At 38.3% G+C, this 26470-nt stretch overlaps 1 protein-coding gene across 1 annotated transcript in view; it reads left to right on the top strand.

Annotated features, from left to right (window-relative positions):
- The window catches only part of gucy1a2 (guanylate cyclase 1, soluble, alpha 2), a 37091-nt gene extending 11130 nt beyond the window's left edge, over positions 1–25961 (top strand). The window contains exons 4-9 of the mRNA XM_030151868.1: positions 167–1068; positions 13972–14184; positions 15166–15438; positions 18112–18255; positions 23366–23520; positions 23633–25961. Coding sequence (XP_030007728.1) covers positions 167–1068; positions 13972–14184; positions 15166–15438; positions 18112–18255; positions 23366–23520; positions 23633–23852 — 1907 coding nt within the window. The 3' untranslated portion in view covers positions 23853–25961. The remainder of the gene's footprint in view (positions 1–166; positions 1069–13971; positions 14185–15165; positions 15439–18111; positions 18256–23365; positions 23521–23632) is intronic.
- Positions 25962–26470: the final 509 nt, after the last annotated feature.

Raw genomic sequence — 26470 nt, 5'->3', positions numbered from 1 at the left:
GTATGCTTCCACCAAATTTCATGAAAATTATTTTTTTTGCATGTCACCCAGACAAACTGACTGAACAGCTAAATAATTCAACGAATTACACCTGGCAGTATCAATGTCTGTTTATTCAGTAGACAGTCGTAGCTTATGGTTACACCTGTTTTGTGTCTACTTTCAGGAGTACCATTCTGTGAGCTGCGAGAGCATTTTGGTGAGGAGTTCTTTGGCCTGTGCTTTGAAGAAAATGAACGAGTGCTTCGAGCTGTAGGCGGAAACCTCCAGGACTTCTTCAATGGCTTTGATGCCATTTTGGAACACATTCGCACCTCTACAGGGCGCCGTGCCTCATCTGAGAGTCCCTCCTTCCAGTGCAAAGATCCTCATGAAGAGGAAAAAGGAAGACGAAAATTGGACAAAGTTGGAGAGCCAGAGGAGACAGACAGAAGAGGGAAGGTGTTGCTTCTTCACTGCTTCAACCCTGCTCCTGTTGTTGGCTTGGTCATGCCAGGGCTGATCAGAGCTGTTGCCAGGCGGATCTTTCATTCAGAAGTTGAGGTAGAAGAGGTGCCACCTCTAACCCCCTTATTGCCTAATGAAGACATAGAACACACAGATGGTGACTCCACAAGCCCCACTCCAACTGCATCACCCAATGCATCACCTTCATCATCCCCATCCCCTCCTTCATCTTTCCCAACTTCTGCTCCCACTGTTTGCCTGTCCTTCCAAATCCAGGAGACATCTCCACCTTCCCTCTCAAATTCTGCCCCGGTGAACTCCAAGAGGCCCCCCCTCTCGCTGTCTATCAACCCCAGTGATCTGCGCATTGGCCTGGCAACATTTTGCCGTGCCTTTCCCTTTCATCTTGTTCTGGGACCTCGCATGGAGCTACTGCAGCTTGGGGAAGGACTGCGGAGGCAGGCTCGCATCGAGCCTCATCGGAGCCTCTTATTCAGGGACTGTTTTGAGATTGTCTCACCCAAAATGGAGCCTTCATTCAAGGGCATACTGCTGAGGCTTGCGTCGCCATTCACCATTCGTACCAGGCCTGACACCACACAGACTGGTACCAAGGAGAAGGTAAAGATACATCTAACACACAACGCAGTTAATGAAATTACACAACACAAATTATAAGAAATTGTACCAGTAATAACACATGAAATAAGTCTGACATTTTACAGCAAAAGGCTGGCTGACAAAAACAGTAATACACTTCTCCTATAGATTAAGCTGTATATTTCGTATAATACAGACCATACAATGAACTTTACAATTTGGAAATTATTAAATTACACAAATTACATTGTTCAATGGGTAACATGATTTGTTATTGAATTATATGAACATGATAGTATGTGTAATTTTCTAACAACAACACTAGTGTTTTTTAAAGTTGTGTTTGTTATTTTGCATTGGCATCAAACATAGAGCTAAGCCTACTGTGAAATAAAGGATAAGGGTCACATTTCATTTCTCAACTGATTTTCTGTTTTGTTTAAAAATGAAGATGGCAAGATTTTTTTTATTTTAATGTGGTACAAATGGCCAAAGGTGTATGTGTGTGAGCAAAGTATTTATTTTCTGAGTTTTAATCTGATGGGGACAGTAACAGTTGACAAAATCTACACAGCCTTGGAGGGGGACACAACCACATGTTGCACTATATTCTCAAGCCTCCAATGTTTTTAAATGGAAGGAGGTTTCAACTGGTTTCAATTCGCCACAAACAATTAATCTGTCTGGGTTGTGTGCTATATCCAGTTCTTTATTGATTGGATGGTGTCCGCAGGCTGTCCATGACAGCACCAAACCCCCTGATGATAAGCAGAGCTGACAGAGATGAGATTGATCAGTTCAGCCACAGGCCTATGCTACGTGCAAATGTGCATTTGTGTATTGAAGGGTGACTTACTGAAGGTATGACTCCAATTTTGAACTGTATTTTTGTGACATTATACCATAAAATACACATAGTGAGGGACACAGTGAGAATAGATGTGCATCCAGCATAAATATGGGAAGTTTTTGATGGTTCTTTAACTAATTCTAACCATTAATACTTGAGTAAAGGTACAATGACTCAGAAAAGAGACCACTGATTAATGCAACCAGATGGCCACTTCTGCAGAGACTCTATCAGACACATGATAATGTTGTTGGTGTGAAGCTCTAGCATGTGCTGGTCAGTCAGTCACATTTCTTGTATTTACATCTTAAAAACTTTATGGTATGATAACTTTGTCCCACAGGAAAATGCAATTTTATTAATTTTTTGGAAGATACAGAATAATGAGGCAGGATGCACAGCACTGAAAGTCTGCAGCGAAAGGCAGATGCTGCAGTTACGAGTCCTGTCATGTCATGTTGTCCTTCTCATCATAGTCTTTTGCAAAAATAGAGCCCACAGATGGCTAGCATACTCACACAGCACTCAAACGAGCAAAAATAGATTTCTAAACAAGCCTGATTTGATTAGTATGTGCAGGATGATTGTGCATTGCTGCTTAATTTTAATTCATGTCAATTTCATGTTCTCCATTTCTGCAAAGGCTAATATGTGCGTCTATAAATAACATTATGCATGGATGTTAGTTATTGTAATTAGTGGAGGCAGTTACTATGTCATAACCTGGGAACTTGGAGCTTTGAGATAGTTTGAAGACCACAACTGTAAATAATACGTACTCCCCTTCTCAAGGTTTTCTTCACTGCAGTTATAGAGTTTCTGCTCTTGCAGAAGGAACTCTAACTCTAATTTAATAAATAAATAAAACACTAAACACCACAGGTTTAGTGCTTTAACTTCAACAGATCTTTGTGAAAAACAACAAAGCAGGATACAGGCCCTCCAAATCTTGAGATACACCAAAATAATCAATCCACATGGCATCAAAAATAAGAGCAGGAGCATGATTCTTATAGACAGCCTTTTAGCAGCTTTCATTTTCATCCTCAATTCAATTTAATTTTCTCCCCTACTTTGCTTTTTGCCAATTTCTGTTTCCTTTGTCAGATTGTTTTCCTATTTCCTCTTCCATTACATTTTCTGAGTTTTATTATGTGTTAATACAGTAAATTAATTTAGAATGGATTTCCATCAAAAATTGAAAAAACACCAAATAAGGCAACATCAAATATCTACTCTTTCATCAGTCTTTCTATCCACCCCTTTCATTTTGACTGTTAGTGTTCAATAGTAAAACAAATTTTGATTCTACTTTTTACTGTTTTACCTAAGCAAATTAGATTTTGCAGTAGTTAGTTTTGCATATTAAGAACTATTATAGCTAATTTTAGAGCAAATATAAAAATGTAGATTTAAATGCAGAATATAAAATATATATGGTACAGATCTGTAGTCACAAGATTGCAAGTAAATCTGTGAATACACAAGAGTTAGGGAATGTTTTCTAAAGTATCTGTGATGGTGTGTTTTAATTACCGTCTTCCTCCACTCCTCATTTTCACTGTGGTTTTAATGCGACTCTGTTTTTTTCCCTCCTGGGTGTGTCACTGTTGACCAAACCTGCTGAAGTTTAGGTTTGACACTGTTTCCACCTCCAGGCGGCATAAATCTGGCAGATTAGATATCTGTTAAGTATATGTTTGTAGAGCAGAGTAGAGAGTCAGTTGTTGTCTTAATTTTTGTCCTGTGAATCTTGTGTTACCTGGGCAGAGAAGCAGAAAAAAAGGGGGGAGAATGAGAGGGATGGGCTGACATTTTCACTAGAAAGGGCAACGAGACAAGGCGACAGGCCAAGGTAAAGAGGCCACACTCCCCAGTGCTTTCTTGTGTGTGTATTTGAGTGGTCTGTTGTGGAGTTTCAGTTTGACTTCTTTCCTTGTGTTCGCCCAGGGACATGGGCTGTGCAAGAGCCATCCAAAGACCTACTGAAAAGGTCAAATCACACCTATCTCTCTTTTCTCTCTGTGCTTACTGTGGGGAACGTAGGGGAGTGTATACAGGATGCACTGCACTCTTACAAACATTGCATCATCTTGTGCATCATGCTTCCCTCAGACCACCTCTTCCTATGACCTTATACAACTCATATTGTCTTTGTCTCACTGCCCTCATCTAACAGAAGTCACAGTTGTCCAGGTTTTACTACATTTAAAAATCTAGATACACTTACTGGATGTCCCATGTACACAATACAAAAGGTAAAACGCACAAACACTATCCAGTTTTTTGTAAACTTCCCATATGTCACTTTTCAGTCCATAGACAAAGAAACAATCCTCAGAGGTTTTGCATCTTGTTGACATGATAGCACTGCACAGTTGCTGCCGATTTGTGCGCAGTAGCCTCATAATGCATCTGCTGCTCCATCAAATCCAAAGTGCTGCACTGGTTTGACTGGTGAATGTGAACACAATGACCTGATTCATGACCTGTCTCAGAAACAAGTCTGAAATGACATGAGTTTTGTAATCCTGATTAAAGTGACCATTAGAAGATGAATAAACTGTGGTCATAAAGGGATGGACATGATCAGCCACATATAGAAAAGAGAGGTGGTAAAGCATAGTGTGAATTGTCCCAAAGTCACTGTCACCTCGGAGGGGGAAATCCGCACACCGAGACTTGCATTAACAAGCTTCCCAGTTCAGTGGCGTGCACAGACTTTTTGAAGGGCAGGGACGAAAAGAAAACAAAGGGCACATACAGTACGTTCTTGCCACTGAAGAGGGTACTGCGTGTTCTGTGTGTTTTTGAGGGCACTTTAGGCATGTCTGTATCTACAAATGGCACATTATATAGCCTTAAAACAGACAACCTAGTCAGACTACTCAAGAAAAAATAAAAGTCATTGTTAGGATAAGCATGTACAAGAACTGTGTAGATTCAACGTTGGACTGTGAAGAACACACAAAGACATGGATGTATGAAGGAAATAAATACCTGGGGGGTCTGGGGGTCCTCCTGCAGAAAATTTTCAATTACGTAGATGCCATTTCCTGTATTCTAGTGCATTTTAACACCATATTAGCACCAGATAATCCAAACTGGTTCTGTGAGATATAGTTCTGGCTCAATATAGATCAAAAAAGGGCCAAACACAAAAGTCATTGTAACAGTAATGTTTCTTAGTATTTCATAGTAATTTCATAGTATTTCTTGGTCCGAATAGTCTTCTGGAGTTTCACCCAAAAGGGCAGTTTAGTGTTTTTTCCATCCAAGACGGCAATTTAGTGTGTTTGGCCAACCAGGAGGGCATTGTAGCACATGTTTTTGCCTCCCAAGAGGGAGTTTATTATGTTTTAACTAGCGATGGGGGCAGTTTAGTGTGGTTTTTTCCACTCAAGAGGGCAATTTAGTGTATTGTGCCAACCAGAAGGGCACTTTAGCATGCGTTTTAGCTCCCAACAGGGTACTTTAGTATGCTTTTTGGCTTCCAAGAGGGCATTTTAGTGCACGTTTGGCTCCCAAGAGGGCACTTCAGCATACGCTTTGGCTCCCAAGAGGGCACTTTAGGATGCGTTTTTGCCACCCAAAAGGGCAGTTGTATTTTTGCCAACCAGAAGGGCACTGAAGGGTACATTTTGGCTCCCAAGAGGGCACCTAAGCATGCGTTTTGGCTCCCAAGAGGGACTTTATAGTGTGTTTTGGCTCCCAGCAGGGCACTTTGTAGCATGTTTGGCACCCAAGAGGGCATTTTAGCACACATTTTGGCACCCAAGAGGGCACTTAATAGCACGTTTTGGCACCCAAGAGGGCACTTTAGGATGCATTTTTGCCACCCAAAAGGGCAGTTGTATTTTTGCTAACCAGAAGGGCACTTAAGGGTGCATTTTGGCTCCCAAGAGGGCACCTAAGCACGCATTTTGGCACCCAAGAGGGCACTTTAGCGCATGTTTTGGCTCCCAAGAGGGCACGTTTTGGCTCCCATGAGGGCACTTTACCACATGTTTTGGCTCCCAAGAGGGCACTTTAGTACGTGTTTTGGCTCCCAAGAGGGCGCTTTAGGCCGCCTGTTTTTCAACAATTGAGCCACGAAGGGTTCACAAGGCTGTCCCCCCCCCGGTGCACACCACTGTCCAAGTGTCAGATTCTTGATTAATAGTACATTTATCTTGTCTGTCAACTTAATTTACACCTGATTTAGAGATACGAACATCTGAGTCAATATAGCATAATCTTCAAATGTATCAAATGTAAAATCATTCTTATTTTTTTATTTTTTTATTTACATTTCTGGGTTCACACAAGAGACCATTCTGACTTGCCCCTCCTAAGATGGGGATGCTATTGTTTTGTCTCAGGAGAGCACACTTCCTGTCTCCTTTTATATCAATGTAGTTAGAAACAATACTCAGACAGGCTGTGGCATTCAGATGATGCTCAGTTTGTAAAAAGAAGGAAAGAATGAAAGTAACCCATTCACTTCAAGGTTTGACATGTTTGTGTGTTCGGTGACTCTTCTGCATGCATTTTTTTTGTAATGACTGGTTATGCAAGTTACTCTGAGCTCTGCCATTATCGTGGCTTTTTCACACAGATTCTCCCAAGATCTTTTTTCTTTTTTATACTATTCTCTGTAAATCTTTGATTGTTATGCATGAAAATCCCAATAGGTCTGCTGTTTCAGTCCTCATACCAGCCCATCTGGCACCAACACACATGCCATATATAAAATTATTTAAATGGCCTTTTTTCCTCATTCCAATGCTTGATTTGGCCTTAAGCAGTTCTAAATGCAGTGAGTTTCTGCCATGTGATTGGCTGGAATACTTGCCTTAACAAGTGTATGTATCTGTTTAATACTAATTGTTTATCAGGCATTTTATTTCTCTTAAAATTATAAGATAAATAAGACAGAAAGTCAGTGAGAACAACACTTGTCTCCATAGTAGTGATGGATTTGCTTTAAACACCCCAAAGTCATCAGACTCTTCAGGTGAAAGAATCATCCTTTTGGTTTGCATGAGTAAGATAATTTTCATGGTCACCAAAAGGCCTAGTATGTGTGTGGGGTATTATTACATCAAAGTATAGCTTTCTTTTAGCAGATGTGAATAATATGGCACTTTGTATGTGCACAGAAGCATCCTTCTTTGCTGTGTAGCTGATTGAGTTCTCATTTATCTGTTTTTAATCAATAGGAAAGTTAATGAGGAGATTTAAGTCAAGTCAGAAAGGACTGCAGAGTGAAGGATGCTTTGAGGGGCCATTAAATGGTTCAAATCCTGCAGTGTCATACTCATTACATAACAAATATGACTGTATTGCATTTGTAAGGCATGCTGCTTGCGTGTGCTCCCTGTATCTGAGTACAAAGGGAATCTTAACATAAGCACCACCTTTGATCTGTTTCCTGATATATCACTGCTGTGATGGGTTGTTTGCTCACTAGAGAGTTCTTTGAGAGTAAATGGAAATACAAGGAAGGAGGAGAAACAGGCACAGGAACAACACTAGTAATAAACAAAATAGAAGTTTTTTTAATCTGGTAAATGTTATATTGACACTGTTCTTTTAAGAACAAAATCACCTTCACGAATGACTCCCTTAACCCATAAGGACCCAGTGTGACATTTGTGGCAGTTCTAAAATGAATTTTTCTCTATATTTAGCCTTCCTTAAGTGTTTTATCACCATTTATTGTAATATTATCTTCTGTCTTATTTTCCCGTATTGAATTCACTGATCATGTAGATGTTCATAAAAGATTAGAGTAAAGTTAAGGGTTTTATATCAAAACAGAAAAAAAAACTGAAGAAAAAGTGACTTTTTCAGTCCAGTCTCTCATTAACTGAAAATAAACCAGTGTGTCCATCCACTGTCATTGATCCAACTCCATGGGTTTACTGGTGAATCAATGTTGTAGAAGATGACGGTGTTTCCACTGTAACTACGGAGCCTTTGAACATCCAAATGGGTCATATCTGATGACCATGAAAAGATGACAAACTGTATTTTACACCAATTATTTACATGGAATGATAGGATTAATGGATTAGCAGGTTTTAAACAGTTGCATCAGGAGATGGTTTAGATTAAAGGTGGATGTTTCGGTCTTTATGAGTTAAGCTCAACATAAACTCTTTTTTATTGGTGAAGTGTGAGCTCTCCTAAAATGGCCACTATACCTTTACTATACAGTTTTGACAGTTTACCAACAGTCATGTAACTCGGGGTTTATGCATCTGGAAGTCCTCACTGTTGCAGCGATGAAAAAACAGCGATGTGCCTGCTCTGTTTGAGAGGACAGCTTTGTGATGTCCTCCTGCTGAATGTTAATCCTGTATTATGTAGCACCTGTGGGTAGCATTTACAGCATTACTGTTTATATGTCGACTGAACTGTATGAGCCTATTTAGACTTGAAATCTAAAAGGGAAATATTTATGAAATGTACATGACTGTTTGTGGTTGTGGGGTCATTTGGAGTTTTGTTGTCTCTACTCTCTATCCAAATTTCACTCCCCGGAAAGTGATATTTGATGTAAGAGCTAGTAATCAAATGAATACTCTTATCCAGCCACAATATGATTTTTCTTACGTCACAAAATGTGTCATACAATCTCATTTACTGTGTCTCTTTGTATGTGTCACCTGCATTTTAAAGCTCCTGCTGAGTCTTTCCTCTGATACAGTCTGTTACAAGGACATCAAATGCATTGTTGTATTTTGTGTGTTTATCTCAGCTACACTCTGTGTGTTAACATGTGGATGTGATTGTGTATATGTTTTACTGTGAATACTTGGTGTAAGAGTGGTGCTGCATATAGTCAGGGTCTGAGAGGATAAGAGAATTGCAGCATTTTGTGTGTGTGTGTACATTTACGAGAGACCAAGAAGGATGAGAGGGGCTAACTCATTGACTCTTTGCTGCTCAGTGCTTGTTCATGCAAATGAGAGTCTGTTGATATGCCATAGTCTGCTTACAAAAGACAACCCATTAGCTGTCCGTTCCACCTCCTGCTATCCTTTGCTCCATCTCTTTCTTTCCTATTTTCCATTTTTCAAGTCCAGTACATCATTATCCCCCTGCTGTCTCTTCTGCTTTTTCCCTACTCTCCCTCTGTTTCAACCTCTGGTCCTTCAAGTGTTTTCTTTCCTTTCTCTTTTCTCCTTAACATCTGCCCTCAGCTTCCTGTTGCCTATGGCAATACCGACCTGAACTGTACATTTAACTATGTGAAAATGCACATCACGGTGTGTGTTGCTCAGGTCTTACTATTTTAAGGCACAGCAGCATTTATGTGTCTGTGCAGTAACACAAACCCTATCATGCATAAATGTTTAGACATTGACACTAGTACCTGGAGTCATGTAGCCCAAAGGATAGCAACTTTTAAGGCTTAATTAATATGGTTTTATTAGAATACAAGTTTGATTAAGGGACTTTAACCAGATTAAGAAAGAAATTTTTAATCACTGGAGTCTTGACAAAGGAGAAGAATAGTTAATTCTGTTCTGTCAAGGTTTTTAAAAGAATGGCTCATGGTGATATTTTCCAATATTAGAGACCTTGAAGTAGCTGCATGTTGATAGCTTCAACATCCCATTGTGGGTGAATGTGTTGAATTACTGTAACTATTACCAACAGAGGCCTCTCATTGGTCTAGATAAAGTGAATATGGTATAATTCTGATGTGTATGTGAGTAGTTAATATACAGATGAATACAAAGAATACAATTTTTGCTAGCCTGGCCAGCCATCCGCTTTTCTCAGTGTATTCAGTACTGAGAAAACAGTGTGGAATTGGGCCATTCGCTGTGAAATATGCACAATCTATTCTATACCGACCAATCACAAGTCTGGGGGGGCAGGTGTTTTGCAATGTCATACATACCGACTTCTTTTTGTCACGAGTGAAAGTCAGTTCCAAGTCCACAAATCTCTTTAAAACTGTTGTCAGTTGTTTACTTGATTGAGAAATAAGGATTGAATTACCGATTACACCCTGTATTCTCAAGTTTCTCTGACAAAAGCATCACGTTTGTCTTATCTGTGATTGGTTCACTCTGCACCTGTTAGTCCTGCCTTCATATTCAAGCTCTGCAGTTCCAGACGGATCTCTCATTGAGCAAGATGGATGGTTGGCCAGGCTAATTTTTTGCCTTCATGAACTTTTTTCAGTCATCTGTGACCCCAGTATAACCTTTTTTTAAAAACCCAAATGATTTGTGTAAATTAATGTTAGAGGGGCTGAACCTTTAAAAACTTTCCAATATATATCATTTTCTGTGGTTTTACTGCTGCAGCCTGATGCTAAACAACTTGTGTCCTGCTACAAAGAGGAGTCACTGCCACTGTAGAGGACACATCATAGGTTATTACTTTTATTTTGTTCAGATGATAATATTAATCTGCAAATTAACATGCATACTTTACTCAAGTGTCTCAAGTCGTACTGTTATTTTTTTCTTTCAGTTCTTCTTTTGCTCATATTATTCTTTCCTACTCTCCATCCAACTATAACTACAATCCTACATCTCAGGTATTCTCCTTTTTGTTTCAGTCTTCCAACCTCATGTTTTTCAGTGTTTCTCCTACTGTACACCCTCCCCCCTCTTTCTTTATGAATATCTTCCTCTCTCCTCTCCTTCTTCCTTCCTTCACGCGCTTCGTCTTCTTCTGCGCTGTGATGACAGAGATGCAGGCAGAAGGAGAGGAGAGTGCTGAGTTAAACAGAGACGCACAAGTAGGCCAACACAATTGCCTCCAGGGATGTGTGTCTCTGTGTGTACATGTATATTTCTATGTCTGTATGTGTATCATTATGTGTGTTTGCGTTTGTGGCAGAGTAATACAGAAAATGAAAGTGACATGGAAACAGAAACAGACACCAAGAGTATGAGGTGATGAAGCAGTGGTACTTTTAAACTTACTGTACATTCTTGCAAAAAGACAAAACAATGTTGTTCAATAACCACCAGTAAAGCCATGAATTCAGCCTTTGGTGAATTCTGTATTATTTCTCTCGGAGAGCTTGATATAGCCCTGGTTATTGGCTGCACTCCGGGGCATCCCACGTACAGAGATAACAAAAATGTGCAGTAAAGTGACTCAGATGGTAGCATAGGGCACATTATCCCACACAACATATTTTAAAATAAACATTTAATTGTCACTAAATCACAACTTTTTGTCCAAAATCCAAATGACACCTGTCTTAAAGCACAAAAAAATCTTTTAATCACTAATTTAGTTTTAAGTTAATGTTTTTTTATATCGATATACAATTAGAATGTAACTGTCATTCATTATAACTTGTGCATTATTTTTATAGATTTGACTGTGATGCCTATTTTTAATACCAACATTTTATTCACCAACTTAATTACAGAGATTTGATGTGAAATGAAGGGGAACAATGAAATGAAATCCCAACTTTCTTGCCTTGTGAGATGAAACTATTGCCAGCTGCTATAATAAGAATTGGCTAAAAATAAGACCCAATTTTTCTCAAATCAGAGTTATTGTTGAAAGATAGAGTAATTTGTGACAACAGCTTTATCTGAATTTATCCTTTTATTACAAACTTTCCATGTGTTTCTTGTGTTCATACATATGAAGGAAGCATTATCCTTCTTTGATGTTGTATCTGGCTTTCCTGATTTTCCTGTTTCCATGGAGATGATTGTTAGTATGTCAGGCATGTGGGACCTCCCACCCAAGCAGACACAACCTCTGGAAACAGCAGCTCACATCCTCTGACTAAATGCAACTTCTGTTGTGTGTACATAAATGGGTGTACATGTGTTTGTGAGTTGTTAGCAGGGGTACTGTAATTAAAATTTCTTAAAATTTTATGTGATATTACAACAGCACTATGCAAATGTGAGGCATACGCATGTGGAACGATTGTAACATTGGTTGCTAGAGTTGTGCAGATTTGCGTATGTGTGCTGTCCTCTGTGTGTATTAAAGTGTTGAGCCTGTCAATCAGTAATGCATACTTCTTTCATTTGAGGACGCTGTGTTGCAGAGATGTGGGTGGGTCTTGAACTCAGAGCCTCTGGGCTGTAGATTGCATATGTGCTCATATGTTTGTGTATATGTTTGTCATCTGTAAGTCAGTGTTTCTCAGGAAAAAAAAAAAAACAGACGTAGGGGGTATGTGTGTGTCCCTGTTGAGGTGTATCCTGTGTATTAGTGTGAAGATAAATAGTGTGTGTGTGTGTGTAGATGTAGACTGTATGTATTATGCAGACCTAGGAGAGCCTTGTGCTATAAATAAAACAGGGCTGCAGTGTGCTCACTGGCGGAATAATCTATCTGACACTATGGAGGAAGACAGAGAGAGAGGAGGGATGAAAGAGACAGAAAGAAGAGCACAGAGAGGGAGAGAAGGAAAGAGAGGAAGGTAGGATGGAAAGGCAGGTAAAGATGCAGAAAGAGGACTAAGAGAAATTGAGAAAAAAAAGAAACAACAAGGTGAAGGAGTGAAATTTTGCAGAGTGATGAGAGTGGCTTATCCACTGGGCTTCAAATGATGAGAGTTAACATCATGAAAGAGCCAAGAGTCATATTCAATCTGTTTTCTTTACTGGACATTCCCCTTGTTAATATGTCATACATGACCATCTCAAACACTCCTCTGTATTTGCATGGAATACAAGGTGGTCATTGCCTGTATTATTGATGTTCAGCAGATCCTTCACACACTGTATCTGTCTTTGTGTAAGTAAATGCTTTTGAGCAAAACATAGGGTATTTAGTGATATTTTGTTCACATTTTGCAGGTAGTTAGCATAACAATGCAGTACTGATGAAAAAATGACAGACAGACATGATATCCATCTCTTATAATGAGCAAAACCAGCTTGAACGGGCGATTTTAATATGATTATTTTGTAATTACAAAAAATTACCTGAGAGAATATACCAATCAAGTATCATAAATATTGATGGAATCATTTGTGAGGTAGGCTGGGCTAATGAGCACAGTGTTGTTTGTGAAAATGGAAAGAATAGGTATAGAAATGTGACTGGTGTACTGTTAATAAGAACCAGTCCTTGAGTAAATGATCACAGCTGTATAGTTATATACAATATGATAACACACTAAACAAGATATCAAATGGTAGTAAGATCACAATAAAACACATGTCTCTTTATCATTAAAAGTATTTAATCTTTGGTCAGCATATAAATGGTCATATTTGTGGTTCAGGAGCATCTAGATGCCTATGGGGGTCTAACCAGTGACATTATTGTGATGATAGTACAATGCATGTCCAATATAGGTAAGCATACACATACTGTGCCATGAGGCCCTTAAGTATTTAGAAAAAGACATATTTTGTAGTTTTGGCTCTGTACACCGCCACAGTGGGTACAAAATGAAGCAACCGAGATGTAACAAATGCTGAGATTAATCTTCAGGTCAAGAGGTTTAACAAAAATATTGCATTAACCTTTACAAATTATTCAGAATAACTCCATTGTCAGAGGTGATATCATAAAATTTGTGTCACCGTCCAAATACTTATTGACCTGACTGAATATATAAGGCCTAACTTCAGCATACCAACTAAATTATGTTCCTGCTGAAATTATCAGTATGTACAACACTGTGTGAATAGCAAGTAGAACAGCATATATGTTCATCTGCAATATGTGAGTGTATGCTGACTTATGATACAAATGTCATGCTTGTCTTCTAATGATGTGTATTATAATATTACAAATTAAAAAATGCATTAGGTTATATGATCCACCACTGCTTTGAGCCAATGAACAGTCCCACTATGGCATAACACAGAGATCAAAGAACAAGTAGCTTTTTGCTTATTTGTTATGTGACATTTTTATGTAGGGTGGGCTACAGATGGTTAACTAACAATACATAATTTATGTAGCCATCCTCTGGCTTTCTGTCTATAATCTGTGTGTTGCTACCATGGCTTTAATCAGAATTGATATTTTTTTATGTAATTTCATCAGAATTTAAATCTATAATAAATGAAAAATTGACTTCATCCTTATTTATCTGAATTAATCCCCACTCTTCTCTGTTTCAGGTCATGGAGTTGAAGGGTCAGATGATCCATGTTCCGGAGTCATGCTCCCTGATGTTTCTGGGCTCGCCACGTGTTGATAAGTTGGAGGAGCTGATGGGCAGGGGCCTCCATCTGTCAGACATCCCTATTCATGATGCCACAAGGGATGTTATCTTGGTGGGAGAACAGGCCAAAGCTCAAGATGGCCTGAAGAAGAGGATGGATAAGTTAAAGGTAGAATAGTGGATTTAATAACTGTTTAAAGATGTATTTACAGAATAACTGAACTGAGGGAACTTCAGTTGTTAAGGCTGGTCAGTCATTACTGGGAAATAAGCATGTGTTGATATTCACTGTGTGTATATTTAGCTTTTGTTATTTATTCATTTTGTTACAAGGAAACAATGACATCTTCAAATATAACAATTATCAAGCTTTCATCAAGCCTTCATCACACTGTCTTTGAAGGAGCACAGATTCACTAGCACAAATTTATTGAAACAACCTTTACATCTCACAACAGATAAACACTAGCTACTGTATTGGTGAATGTCGTCTTATTTGAAAATAGCCAGTTTAAGTCATTAAGGTTGATATTAGGCCAATACCAGTGTATCTATGTACTAATATACTATATATATGCCTCACTATTGAGAAATTAAGTTGTTGGGTTTTTTTTGTTTATTTAACTGGTAAATCTTTATTTGCTGCTTGGTCTTTCATTGTCTTTGCTGAGCTACTGCATTAAATCTAATGCATCAGTTGTACTGACCAGTTAAATCTCAACATCGCCTGCTAAAAACCACATTAGCAATGAGAACCTGGCATCTGGGACTTGCTCTTATAATTTAGTTTCAAAGTACCCTTGAGCAAGTCCCTCGTATCTCCTCACTGCATCACTTTCTCACTGGAACTACCCCCTCAGGCCACTGTTATAAATAGCCATATTTTAATCGACTTGCCAGCAAGAACAATGCCACAGCCCCGCATCAAACAGACTTGGCATAGAGAATCACGCCTACAGACACAAATAAGCATATGCAGATACACACAATCAAAAATAAATCAAATTAATGCATAAATACATTTGCATGCTCCAGCAGTTTTAATTTGGTGCAGTACTCCCACATCTCAGCATCACTGTCATCAGTGCCTTCATCAAAGCAAAGCACGCAGAGCAGAATTCATAATCTTTCTGTCCCCATCCTCACCTAGGCCACATTAGAGCGGACACACCAGGCGCTGGAGGAAGAAAAGAGGAGAACTGTGGATCTCCTTTACTCCATATTTCCCGGTGACGTTGCCCAGAAACTGTGGCAGGGTCAGCCAGTGCCTGCACGCAAGTTTGACGATGTCACCATGCTGTTCTCGGACATTGTGGGCTTTACTGCAGTGTGTGCCCAGTGTACGCCTATGCAGGTCATCTCCATGCTGAACGAGTTGTACACACGCTTCGACTACCAGTGTGGCATCCTGGATGTTTATAAGGTCAGTAGACAGCAGCATCACAAACACAAGGCTGTGCTGTTGTGTATATTCAAACAAAACAAAGTAAGACATGCAGACACATAGATAAACAAATCATGTTATAATTACAGTCCCAAACTGCTCAGTGTTAATGCCTGCTGTGCTGGTGTTCAGAGCGAAGCATGAGCTGCTACTGATGTGCTTTACGGGTGTGAGACTGGTTGTTCTTTATTAGCCAATTAAAGCACATTCATGTCCCCTCTTTAGTATCCCCCCTTGAGTCTCATAATAACATTATCATGGAAAGCAGCTTATCTTTTCCAGCATCAGTAAAGGCTAGTTAACATTGCCAGCTTGGAGCTACGCTAAATGATCTCAGAATCAGAAAAATTACTGATGGTAAATCTAGTAGTCACAGGGCTTTTCTTGGAAGGTAACAATACAGAAGACAGATGAGAAATGGAAAACACAGGACATCAGGACCTCTTGGAAGAGGAGATCTTGTATCTCAATGGAACGTTCTTGGCTAAATAGAGGGGAAAAATGGTTCAAATCTAATCCCACAGAGTTTATCCTGTTGACGCTTCACCAGTCTGCCTTTGTAATAATCTTTTTTCCCTTAAATGCTCATTCCATTATCTCAGAAATGTATAGATGTTTGTTGACTGAACTGTTGACATAGTATTATTTTATTCTGTCTCTGGCAATCCCTGAAAATGTTTATGTGGCAGTACCAGTGGTTTGGGATGAGTGATTTTCTTGTGAGTATATATATTCCTCTGGGTGCGAGTGTGCTTGTGTTGTGGAAAAATAACTGATTAATGTCTTGTCTGTGGAAGCTTAACAAAGACGTGTCAGTATTGTCCATCTGACAGAACAGAGCCTGCAAACAGCCACTGAAGTATATCTTCTTTCCCTTTTTTATTGCTTTCTTCCCTTTTATCAGTTCTGTGTTTTCACTCATATTTAATCATTCCACCTTTTCATTTCACCGTTATCAGCTCAACCTACGTATTTTTGCCAATTTCCAGAAAAAAATCTGCTTATCTGCTACATTAGCTGTCACAAATGCCATGTAACAGATACATGGAAGAAGTGATACAGAACAGTAGCCAGAGAGATTGAGTTTATGTAAGTGGATTTATGTGAGAAGGTGTATGTGTAAAAGAAAGCACAAGAAGAGTGGAGACTGAGGCACCCATATGTTGCCATTGTCATGGTTACTGTCTGAATGACTTAGCCTGTGGAAAGCCTAAATGAAAACCATTTGTCTCCTACTTTCCTTTTTTCCCACTTAGTTTCTCTTTTCCTCTTGTGCTATCTCTCTTTCCCTTCAAAAGGTCATGACATTTATGAAATGACATCTATGGCACTTTTTGTTTGCTTTTCTTTCTGCCTTATTTTTTTTAAACATGAGTTTTAGTCTGGCCAGAAATTAATTCTTAAACAGGAAAAAACATACTTCATTACTGCTGCTGCTTGTTTTAACTATAATCCCACTGTCTGGTTTGCTAAATGCTACATATTTTCATATCAGTCAGTGCTGATAATATCAGGATAAATATCAAAGAATTATTTCTTTTCAATGCAAAGGAGTGTAAAAAAACAAGTATTCCATATGCATTTTCCACAATGATTCCAGTATTTTTTCTTTTTTTTCCCCCAACAATTGTTAGAATGACTGTTACATTAAAAACTTAAGATGCACACCTAACTACACCACTCTCACGACTAAATATACAGTGTCTATCATAAATATTCACCCCTTTGAATGTTCTACCCTTTTATTGCTTTCATGAATCAATCATGGTCAATAAAATTTGGCCTTTTTCACACAAATATTTATTGGAAAAACTATTTAATGTGAAAATAATGTGTCAAGTGAAAACAGATTTCTACAAAGTAATGTCAATGAAACAAAAATATATAAAGAAAAATAATTGTTTCAGTCTCTGGACCCTTCACACACAGGTGTTTTATACCTCAATCACCTGAGACATACCCACACCACTCAGGTGATCCTCATTTCATTAATTGTGAGACTATTGGCACCAACTGGATGGACCTCTATTAAATTAGACCATTAAATTTAATGAATAATTATGCAAACAATTATATTTCTTTATACATGTTTGTTTCATTGACATTAATTTGTAGAAATCTGTTTTCAATTTGCCAAAGAATTTTTCGAATACATTTTTGTGTGAAAAACGCCAAATTTTATTGACATGATTGATTTATGAAAGCAATAAAAGGGTAAAACATCCAAGGGGGTGAATACTTATGATAAACACTTTAATGTATGAATATTTTTAGCATGAATGAAATGCATCAGACTAATGTTCTTAAAATTATACCTCATGAATAAAACAAAAACATACTGTTTTTATATCTATGAAGCCTTGTCCTGGGTATAATTCAATGTAAATACATAAGGTTACATTTTCTTTTATTAAACTTACAAATGTAGTTTTATTTTAAAAAAAAACAAAAAAAAAACAGTCGTGTGTGATTGCAGTGCATTAATTTAATTTGGAATGATGTCAACATAATACTGAATCTAATCATCCTATGTAAAATTTTAACACGTAATCCCAGGTATTCAGTTGGTATGAGTTACATCATCATTTTCTCACATTTCTATTTACTAATCTTGGTGTCTAAGTCTCCCTCTCCTCTCATTTTCTGATGCAGATTGAGACAATAGGTGATGCCTACTGTGTGGCAGGAGGACTTCATAAGAAGGTTGATAGTCATGCAAAGCCAATTGCTCACATGGCTCTGAAGATGATGGAGCTGTCAGAGGAAGTGCTGACACCAGATGGGAAACCTATCAAGGTGAGTTTTCTTTCATTCCTCACCAACGGGTGTCTGAATCAGTTACATAACCAGCACTGGGTTGGATAGATGATGTTAAGACCCACCTTATTTGTTCTTTCATCCAATATTTTTTTTGTTCTGTAAAGCTGAAACGTGATTGGTTTAAGAGTCTTGAAAGGAAGCTAGACTGATCCAAGAGATTAAAAAAATAGAAAGTAGTAGAATCTGGTCAGTGTCAAACCATGGATGCTGCAGTTCCAGGATGTAACTGTTGAAAGTCTATGTTTGAATGCAATATGACAAGAGAGATTGTGTCTCTGTCTATTTTTACCTATTCTTGCTCTGAGTATATGTACTGTATATCACTGTTAGCATTATTAACTTGATCTGAATGCACACTGATAATCAAGGTTACTGAAATACAGACTACATAGCATGCTGTTGCCGTGGCGATAACAAATACTTTATTGACCAATTGGATTTGTTTTTTAATTCATTTTGCTCTGTTTTGCTGTTGGATTGTCATAGTACAGGTACAGATGGATGATGGTGGAAACAGAAACTTCCTTTCAGCTTTCAGCCATCTCTCTAGACATGAACCAAACATTTAGTTTGGACATTTGAGGCCTTTTGTATCGATGGTTCAGTTCAACGCACTTTCACAAAAAGAAGGAGATACAGAACATTTTAATTTTATGTAAGTGTACTTATTGTGGAGGATAGCTCAAAGTGTCACATATAGGTGATGTTGTGTTTCCTATATCTGGATATACTGTAGGTGTGTTTTTTCTTTTTGTGTGGTGCTTCTGTATGTGCATGGACTTTAAACAGAATATTCTCGTCACTCAACATCCCAAGGGCTGCTTGACTGACATTTTTTATATTTATTGTGAGTTTTGTGCCTTTATTTTAGAGTTGACAGTAGAGAAAAGACAGGGATGGATGCGGTTCATGGTCAGTACTCCTAACCATGACTGAACTTCTCCCTGACTGACACTAGTGGAAAACTCTGTTGTGTTGTTGTTTGATTCACAAGGGGTCACAGAAAACCGTGTGCACTGTATTCAACTACACTGTTGCCCTCAAAGCTGGAATAAAATATTTTTACCTCTTCTCATGAAATGATTGTGACAATGTGATAAATTATTGATAGATGAAGTAACTGGGACTCAGTATATAATTATTGCATCTGGTCAAAGATGATTACTGATGTGTGTTTGGGAACAGTTTTTAGTGATAAATAGCTTTCATCACACTAACTACTGCTGATATTGTACACGTTGACAGGTTGACTGTTCTACTTTTTATTAATATACCATTTTCCATCATTTAAAAGAAAAGTAAGCTACTCGTTTCCAAAAGGAAAACTAGTAAATATTAAGTAAGAATTCAAGGTAAAAGTCATAACTGAAGGAATTAAGGTCTTAAGCTTCTTCAGCAACGATGAGGGACCACATGACATGATTTGTTTTTGTCTACCCTCAGTCCGGGCTCTGTCAAGGTGAACCATCACTCTTAGGCTGCCGTGATAGATTCTGGATAACTGCCAGTGTCATAATGAATCTGAGTTTGGCACAGATTGTCAGTGAACTAGATAGACGAGACTTGAGTAAATGAGATGGTTCATATCAACTGAGGACCCAAAAGTATTGCCTCAAGAATGAAAGTTTTATCCTGCTCTGAGGTATAAGATAGAAGTCCAAAAATACATACATGACCTACACTGTTGCACAAGTGACATTTTCTGTCGTTACAATCATTAGCATAAATATATATTGTTACATATGTGAAAATAATACCAGCGCTACTGCTCTGTGTTTGTTAAAAAATATCCCTAACCATTTTAGGCATGTACTACATCCTTCTATAATCTGTTTATATTCTATGTGCAAAGTATTTCTGCCCTGGTTTATGTCTTAGGACTGAATAGCTTTAGGTGCTGACTGCAACAGGAGGCAAGGAGAGCATTCTCAGAAGAACTACTCAAACACATTGGCTTGATCCATACTAAGAAGATGTAAAACAACTATTAAATCTTGTCCTTTAACATTACAAGAGTAGTTGGTGTGTTTGCAGATGTTTTGATAAAGCACATCAGTATTTCAGTGTGAGAGAGGGAAGCTAAGTCTAAGGCTACAGAATAACAGACAGGACACTGTTCTGTGTGCTGCTGTTCTCCTAACATTGTCCATTTGTCTCAAAATAGAAAGGCCTTGCCAAGCATTTTTGGCATGCTCTCGTGCTCCTCCATTTTCTCTCTCTCTCTCTTGCTCTCTCTTTATCTGTCCCTGCTCCTTCCTCTCTTCTCACTCTCTCAATCTGCTGCACCCTCTATTTAATTCACGCCTTTCATTTTCTTCCTCAGTTTCTGACTTGATGTTTTTTGTTTTTATCCATGTACTTCTTGTCTCCTTTTTGCACCCTCTGTTAGACTCTCCACTGTTCCCCTTATTTTGGAATTAAGGAGTGTTACAGAGATATTTGACACTTCAGCATGATAAATGCTTTTCACTGAGTGCACTCAACTCCAGCCAGTGTTGCACTGTTATGCAAACTAGCATGAGAGCTCTACGCGAGGAAAGCGAGTGAAAAAGGTTTAGTGTGAGAGAGAAACAATGAGAGTGATCTGAGGACATCGAGAAAAATATAGAGGAGTTAAAGGTCAAGAGAAATAGATGTATAGGAACTAAACATTTATATTACTGCTCTAATTTCAGGCCTGTAGCATGTTGTGTGCACACAGGAGTGTAGGGACGGGTGTGGGTATCAGAGATGTGGTGCTTTTCCTGAACAACATAAGAAATTTTAGGGAGAAATTATGATTCAGCAGCAATTCAGCAAGATTTTACAAGTCCTGAGTTCACACAGATTGTCTAGAATAACAGAGGTCTGTATGTTGAGTAGAAATGCACCGACATAAACAATTGAATGTGCTGCTTGTTTGAGTGAGTTGGGCCTATAAAAGCAAATCATAAAACATTAATATATTTACATTTTCCACATTCCAGTCTTTACAGAAAATTGAGCCAGTGGCATGCTGTTTGCTGTTGTGACATGAAGGTGTTTAAATGTTCATGAATCAACCATTAACCACTTTAAAGACAATCCCATGACACAGGAAGCAAGTGAAATTTTAACCATAAATCATTCTATGCACATTATTCTGTGTTGAACCCTGTCTGCTATCTGATTTAAGGCTTGTGTTCAGATGAAATTTCATTTAATGACACTGAATTTAGTTATTTTTTCATCTGTTTATGTAACATTACACATTCATCAGTATCTTATCATTCTGGATTGAAAAACGTCTAGGGGATTACTGTAAAAGACTTATTTTCACAACATGTATACATACACCAACACTGACTTTACAATAAGCTCTGGATTTCTAGCTTTACCTTTCTATCTTTCTTTCTTCTTGCCCAAAGGGTAGAATGTGATTGGTGATCTGTGATGCTGCGCCATTTGCTGATTGGTTTGCTGAGGGCCATGTGCTGTGGATGCTGACTCATATCAAAAAGGAGGGGTGGAGTGTATTAGTGTTTCCAGTGTCTGTGTTTTGAGACTAAGGAATAAAGCGGGAGAGTGGGCGCTGGATGCAGATTTGTTTGTATGTGTATGTGAATGGTTGTCTGTGGTAGAGACAAACATACAAGTCTATAGCTATCTGTGAGCAGTTTAACTCAAAATTAGGTCACACTTTTGCACCCACTAGCCCTTACTCTCTCACTTGCTGTCTCTTCATTTTCTTTATCTCTGCTCCTGGACTGTCAAGGTTCTGCCATGTAATTATAGGTTTATTTTTGCCTTGCTCTTTCTATTGTCTTTCTTTCTGTCCTTCTGTCTGTCTATGCTCATTCTACCTTACTACCCCATTGCCTGTTGTTGCCATGACTACCTTGCAGTGTGCTGGCATGCTCACAGTGGCGTTGGTTACCTAGGCGATGAGATGCTCCAGCAGATCATTAGAAATCTACTGGATTCCTCTGTTTTTTCGTCCTTGTAAGAGCATATGTCTATGTCTGTTCTTTCTAAAATCAATAGTTGGCCAAATAGACATGAAGTGGAATGGTCTGACGAATATTGGCTGGATAGCTTTGCCTCAAGCCATTTATAGATTCAGGCTTTAGCCAGATTATGGGTGCTGTGATGTCTTTTAGGAACAGGAGATTATTTATTTGATTTAATTTTGTCAATTTAAAAAAATGTTTCCACATGAGCTAAGATTAGATAATAGCAGAAAGACTGGTATGGAAGTATGTTTATTTCAGTACGATTACAACTCAGAGGATCAATGTCTGCACTAAACAGGACTGGCCTTTGTGATATAAGGTGGACAGCATGTGAACGCACATGAATAACATTATTTCAGTGAGGAGAGCTAATTTTAGCACAGTTGCTTAGTTATTCTTTTACTGGGATATGAAGTAGAATACCTTTGCCTTAGTTTGAAGTGTGGCTAACTAGAGCAGCATTTCTAGTTTTATGAGGCAGCACACTTGTGAAAGTGTTTATTCCTGCAATAAGCCATGTGTACCGCTTTAAATGTGCAATATAAAATATCTGCCAGTAGATGATTCTAAAACAAAAACAAAAAATGGAAATTTCAAAGTAGCACAGGTTCACAGATGTTGATAATAAATCCATCTTAGTCTTGTTTTCAGACGGGGTAGTGAATATTAAGGGAGAAAGTTATATTGATGATGTAATGTTGAATATTAATTTGACACTTTACTTGCTGACGAAGAACAAAACTGATGAAGTCTCTTGGATGAGAGAAATGTTTTCAAGAACAAAAAAAAATCAGCACAGTTGAACTTTGAAAACAAACCTTGGATGAATGATGTCCTGGACAAATGAGAACTTAGACAATGTTAATTATTAATGTTAGCATATATGACACCACTGACAGGCAATCAAATGACATGAAATAACTTAGTTGTATGAATATGGGCATTGTGGTAAAAAAAATTATATACATATATAAACAAACAAAATATTTAATGCAGACCTTTCGTTTGATGCGTGGACTTGTGACTTGTCAGTATAGATATAGAAATGAAAAGCTACTTCACCTAATATCTGCTTAATTTCTGCTTCTGTTGTCTCTCTGTCCATGTCTGTTCAGCTACGAATAGGCATCCATACAGGTTCAGTGCTGGCAGGCGTGGTTGGAGTTAAAATGCCACGTTATTGTCTATTTGGGAACAATGTGACGCTGGCGAGCAAGTTTGAATCTGGGAGCCATCCACGGTGCATCAATGTTAGTCCCACAACATACCAGTAAGTAACCAAACTAACTGAACATGCTGCTTTTTAATATGTGGAAACAACAGTTAAGGTTTTGAGTAAAATATTCTTTTGTTAAGATCAAGCTGTGTTCTCATCTTGACAGGTTGCTGAAAGATGACCGCTCTTTTTCTTTTGTCCCTCGTTCGCGGCTTGAGCTCCCAGAGAATTTTCCCAAAGAGATTCCAGGGACATGTTACTTCCTGGAGGCGGGGACATCTCACAGCCATGCATCATTGACCAGCTCTCGCTCCGCCCCTCCAGCCTCTATGAGGAAAGTCTCCTACAGCATTGGGACCATGTTTCTAAGAGAAACAAGTTTGTAAGTTCAAAACAGAGACTCGGAAACCTAGATATGCATTATGAGAGGCTGGATTTAAACCTGTGGAACATGCAGGAGACCGATGACATGGGTCTAGGGATGTTCAAAAGCATTAAGTGAAAACTTGGATTCACACCTGTGGGATGTCCTTTATGAATGAAACTCAATACATGCTCCTCATCTAAGGTGAAAAGAACCCACAACATTCCCCACTGAAGAAGAGATGCTTTATAACAGTCAGTCTCTCATGGAGGCTGAACGCAATCTTTCCAGGAGAACTTTACTGACGGGGGTGAAACATTAATATAAAACTTTATAATCTAGCAGGAGTCCTCAGCCCAGAACTGGTGTTAAGTTCTTTCTAGAGGTCTTCTTCCAGACTGGTACCTAAACCTCAGTCTATAGGCAGAGAAGTTTGGACAAAACCTGGAGTGGGACCATTTCTACAGTCTGACCAGTGTTGCACTCATTAGCAATTGTATTGCGCAAATAGAACAAATCCACTTTCACTGATAAAGTGGGTGCTGGGGAATGAAATTGTGTGAATTACTATTCAAAGATGGCAACATTGCCACAAATGTTTGCTGTGCATCATGGCCTATTGTGCAAGGACGACCCCTACTGAAGAATAATACAGCTCCCCTTCCAACTGTCTCTATGTCATGTCATGTGTTACAAACATACCTTCAACATCCGCTGCCTGTAACATCAACCCTTCAACCTGGGACCAGTTGGTTGGGGATGGGGGGAGACATGTGAGAGGCAGAGTCAAAGAGAAACTATGTAAGAAATAGGATCATTAACAGACAAACGCCAAAAACGCTGGTACTAAGCTGATCTTAGAGCCTTTTGTGCTTTTCACCCACAGCAAATGATAAAAAAAACAACTATCCAGCCATTTCATCGCAGGTAAAACATTTAGAACTGAAAAGTTATACCCAGCTCAGTGCCTTTTTACTGCTCAAGTCAGGACAAAATAGAAGATGGGTATTTTCAAATATTTGACTAAATGAATACTCACAGACGGCTTTATTTATCTTATTGAATAAGCAATGTCCCCACAAGTTTAAAGATATTTTTACAACAGTTTTCTGTCCCTGCATATACTAACAGAGGGAATGGTACATGCCAGAGATTTTGGCATTTAGACTTCTGATGATGAAAGTTGGTGTTTTATCCCACTGAGCCAACAGGACACCTGGTTATTGGTGTCTTTTACTTTGGGACTATAATTAATAAATAGCACCTTCAGAGAGCTCAAGTATTTGAAACTATATTCATCTAACTTTGTCCCGACAAACTAATAATACACATGATTTAGTGCTGCATACCAACATGTACACATAGTCATAGTATGCACCTTTCACACATCATTCATATAAACACAATCACTTTCAACTGCATTATTTTATACAACATGGAGCTTAAAGCCCTGTACAAATGTAAGACATGAGAGTTAAATTCAGTTCTTCTAGTTTGCTGGTAGTATTCTCCACGACGGGAAAAATTTCAGCCCCTCCAAAAGTGTCAGTACAACTCATTAACATGGTGATTTTTTCAGATGTTTCTCACTCAGAGTACTCAATAAATATTGTCACAAGTGTAAAGTAAGGTTCTCAATGGGTAATCTGTTAATGTTTTACAAATTTGGTGCATTTCGATAATGAATAAACTCACTAGTCTAGTGATCCTGGCCTGACATCATCTACTATATGTATCCGTAGTGAAATCAAAATGAATAGCTGGCTGTGACACAGAGAAAATGACTTTTTCTAGGTGTTCAAGTTTTTTTCTAGTAAATCCAATTTCACTGTATGGCATCAGCTACTGGCAAATAAGCGTATAACTAAACTGGTCATTATATTTCCACCTCAGATGTCATGGGAGTAGCTTACTGTAGTTTCACTAAAAATCCAGGTGGGTAGTTCTTTAAGGATAACAAGTGCCAATAAATATATTAAATACTCAGAGTGCTGTTGATAAAATGCCAGAAATATAATCTGTGTTCTTTCTTCAGTATTAGAGCTGGCTTATTTTAAGAACCAGGTTTCTTCAGATTGTCTGTTTTGTATTCAACACTTTAAAAGGTAGGACCAGCACATGTCGACGGCCACAAACGGCATCACCTTGGCAGGGGTTCAACAGCTATGCTAACCTGCTAACTATGCTACACACAAAGACATGTACTGTTAGAGGTATAATTCTGTAACAAAAGAGCGGTCATTCTTTCTCATACATATTTTTCTTACTAATACACTAAACAGACTGGAATTCCATGATGAATAATTAACTAAAATATCATGAATACACTACCAGGCAAAAGTTTGGACTCACCTTCTTATTTAAATGACATGAGATGGACCGCAGATGGCCAACAAGTGCTCAGCATCATTTGGAACTCCTTCCAGACTTTTGGAAAACATTTCAGGTGACTACCTCATGAAGCTCATCGAGAGAATGCAAAGAATGCACAAAGCAGTAATAAAAGCAAAATGTGGCTATTTTGAAGAATCTAAAATATAAAACATGCTTTGAGTTTTGTCACATCTTTTTAAACTACATAATTCCATATGTGTTCATTCATAGTTTTGATGCCTTCAGTGAGAATCTACAGTGTAAACA

The sequence above is a fragment of the Sphaeramia orbicularis genome, chromosome 13, assembly GCF_902148855.1.
Source record: "Sphaeramia orbicularis chromosome 13, fSphaOr1.1, whole genome shotgun sequence".
In the NCBI taxonomy this organism is placed as follows: Eukaryota; Metazoa; Chordata; class Actinopteri; order Kurtiformes; family Apogonidae; genus Sphaeramia; species Sphaeramia orbicularis.
This window is presented reverse-complemented; position numbering and strand designations above follow the sequence as displayed.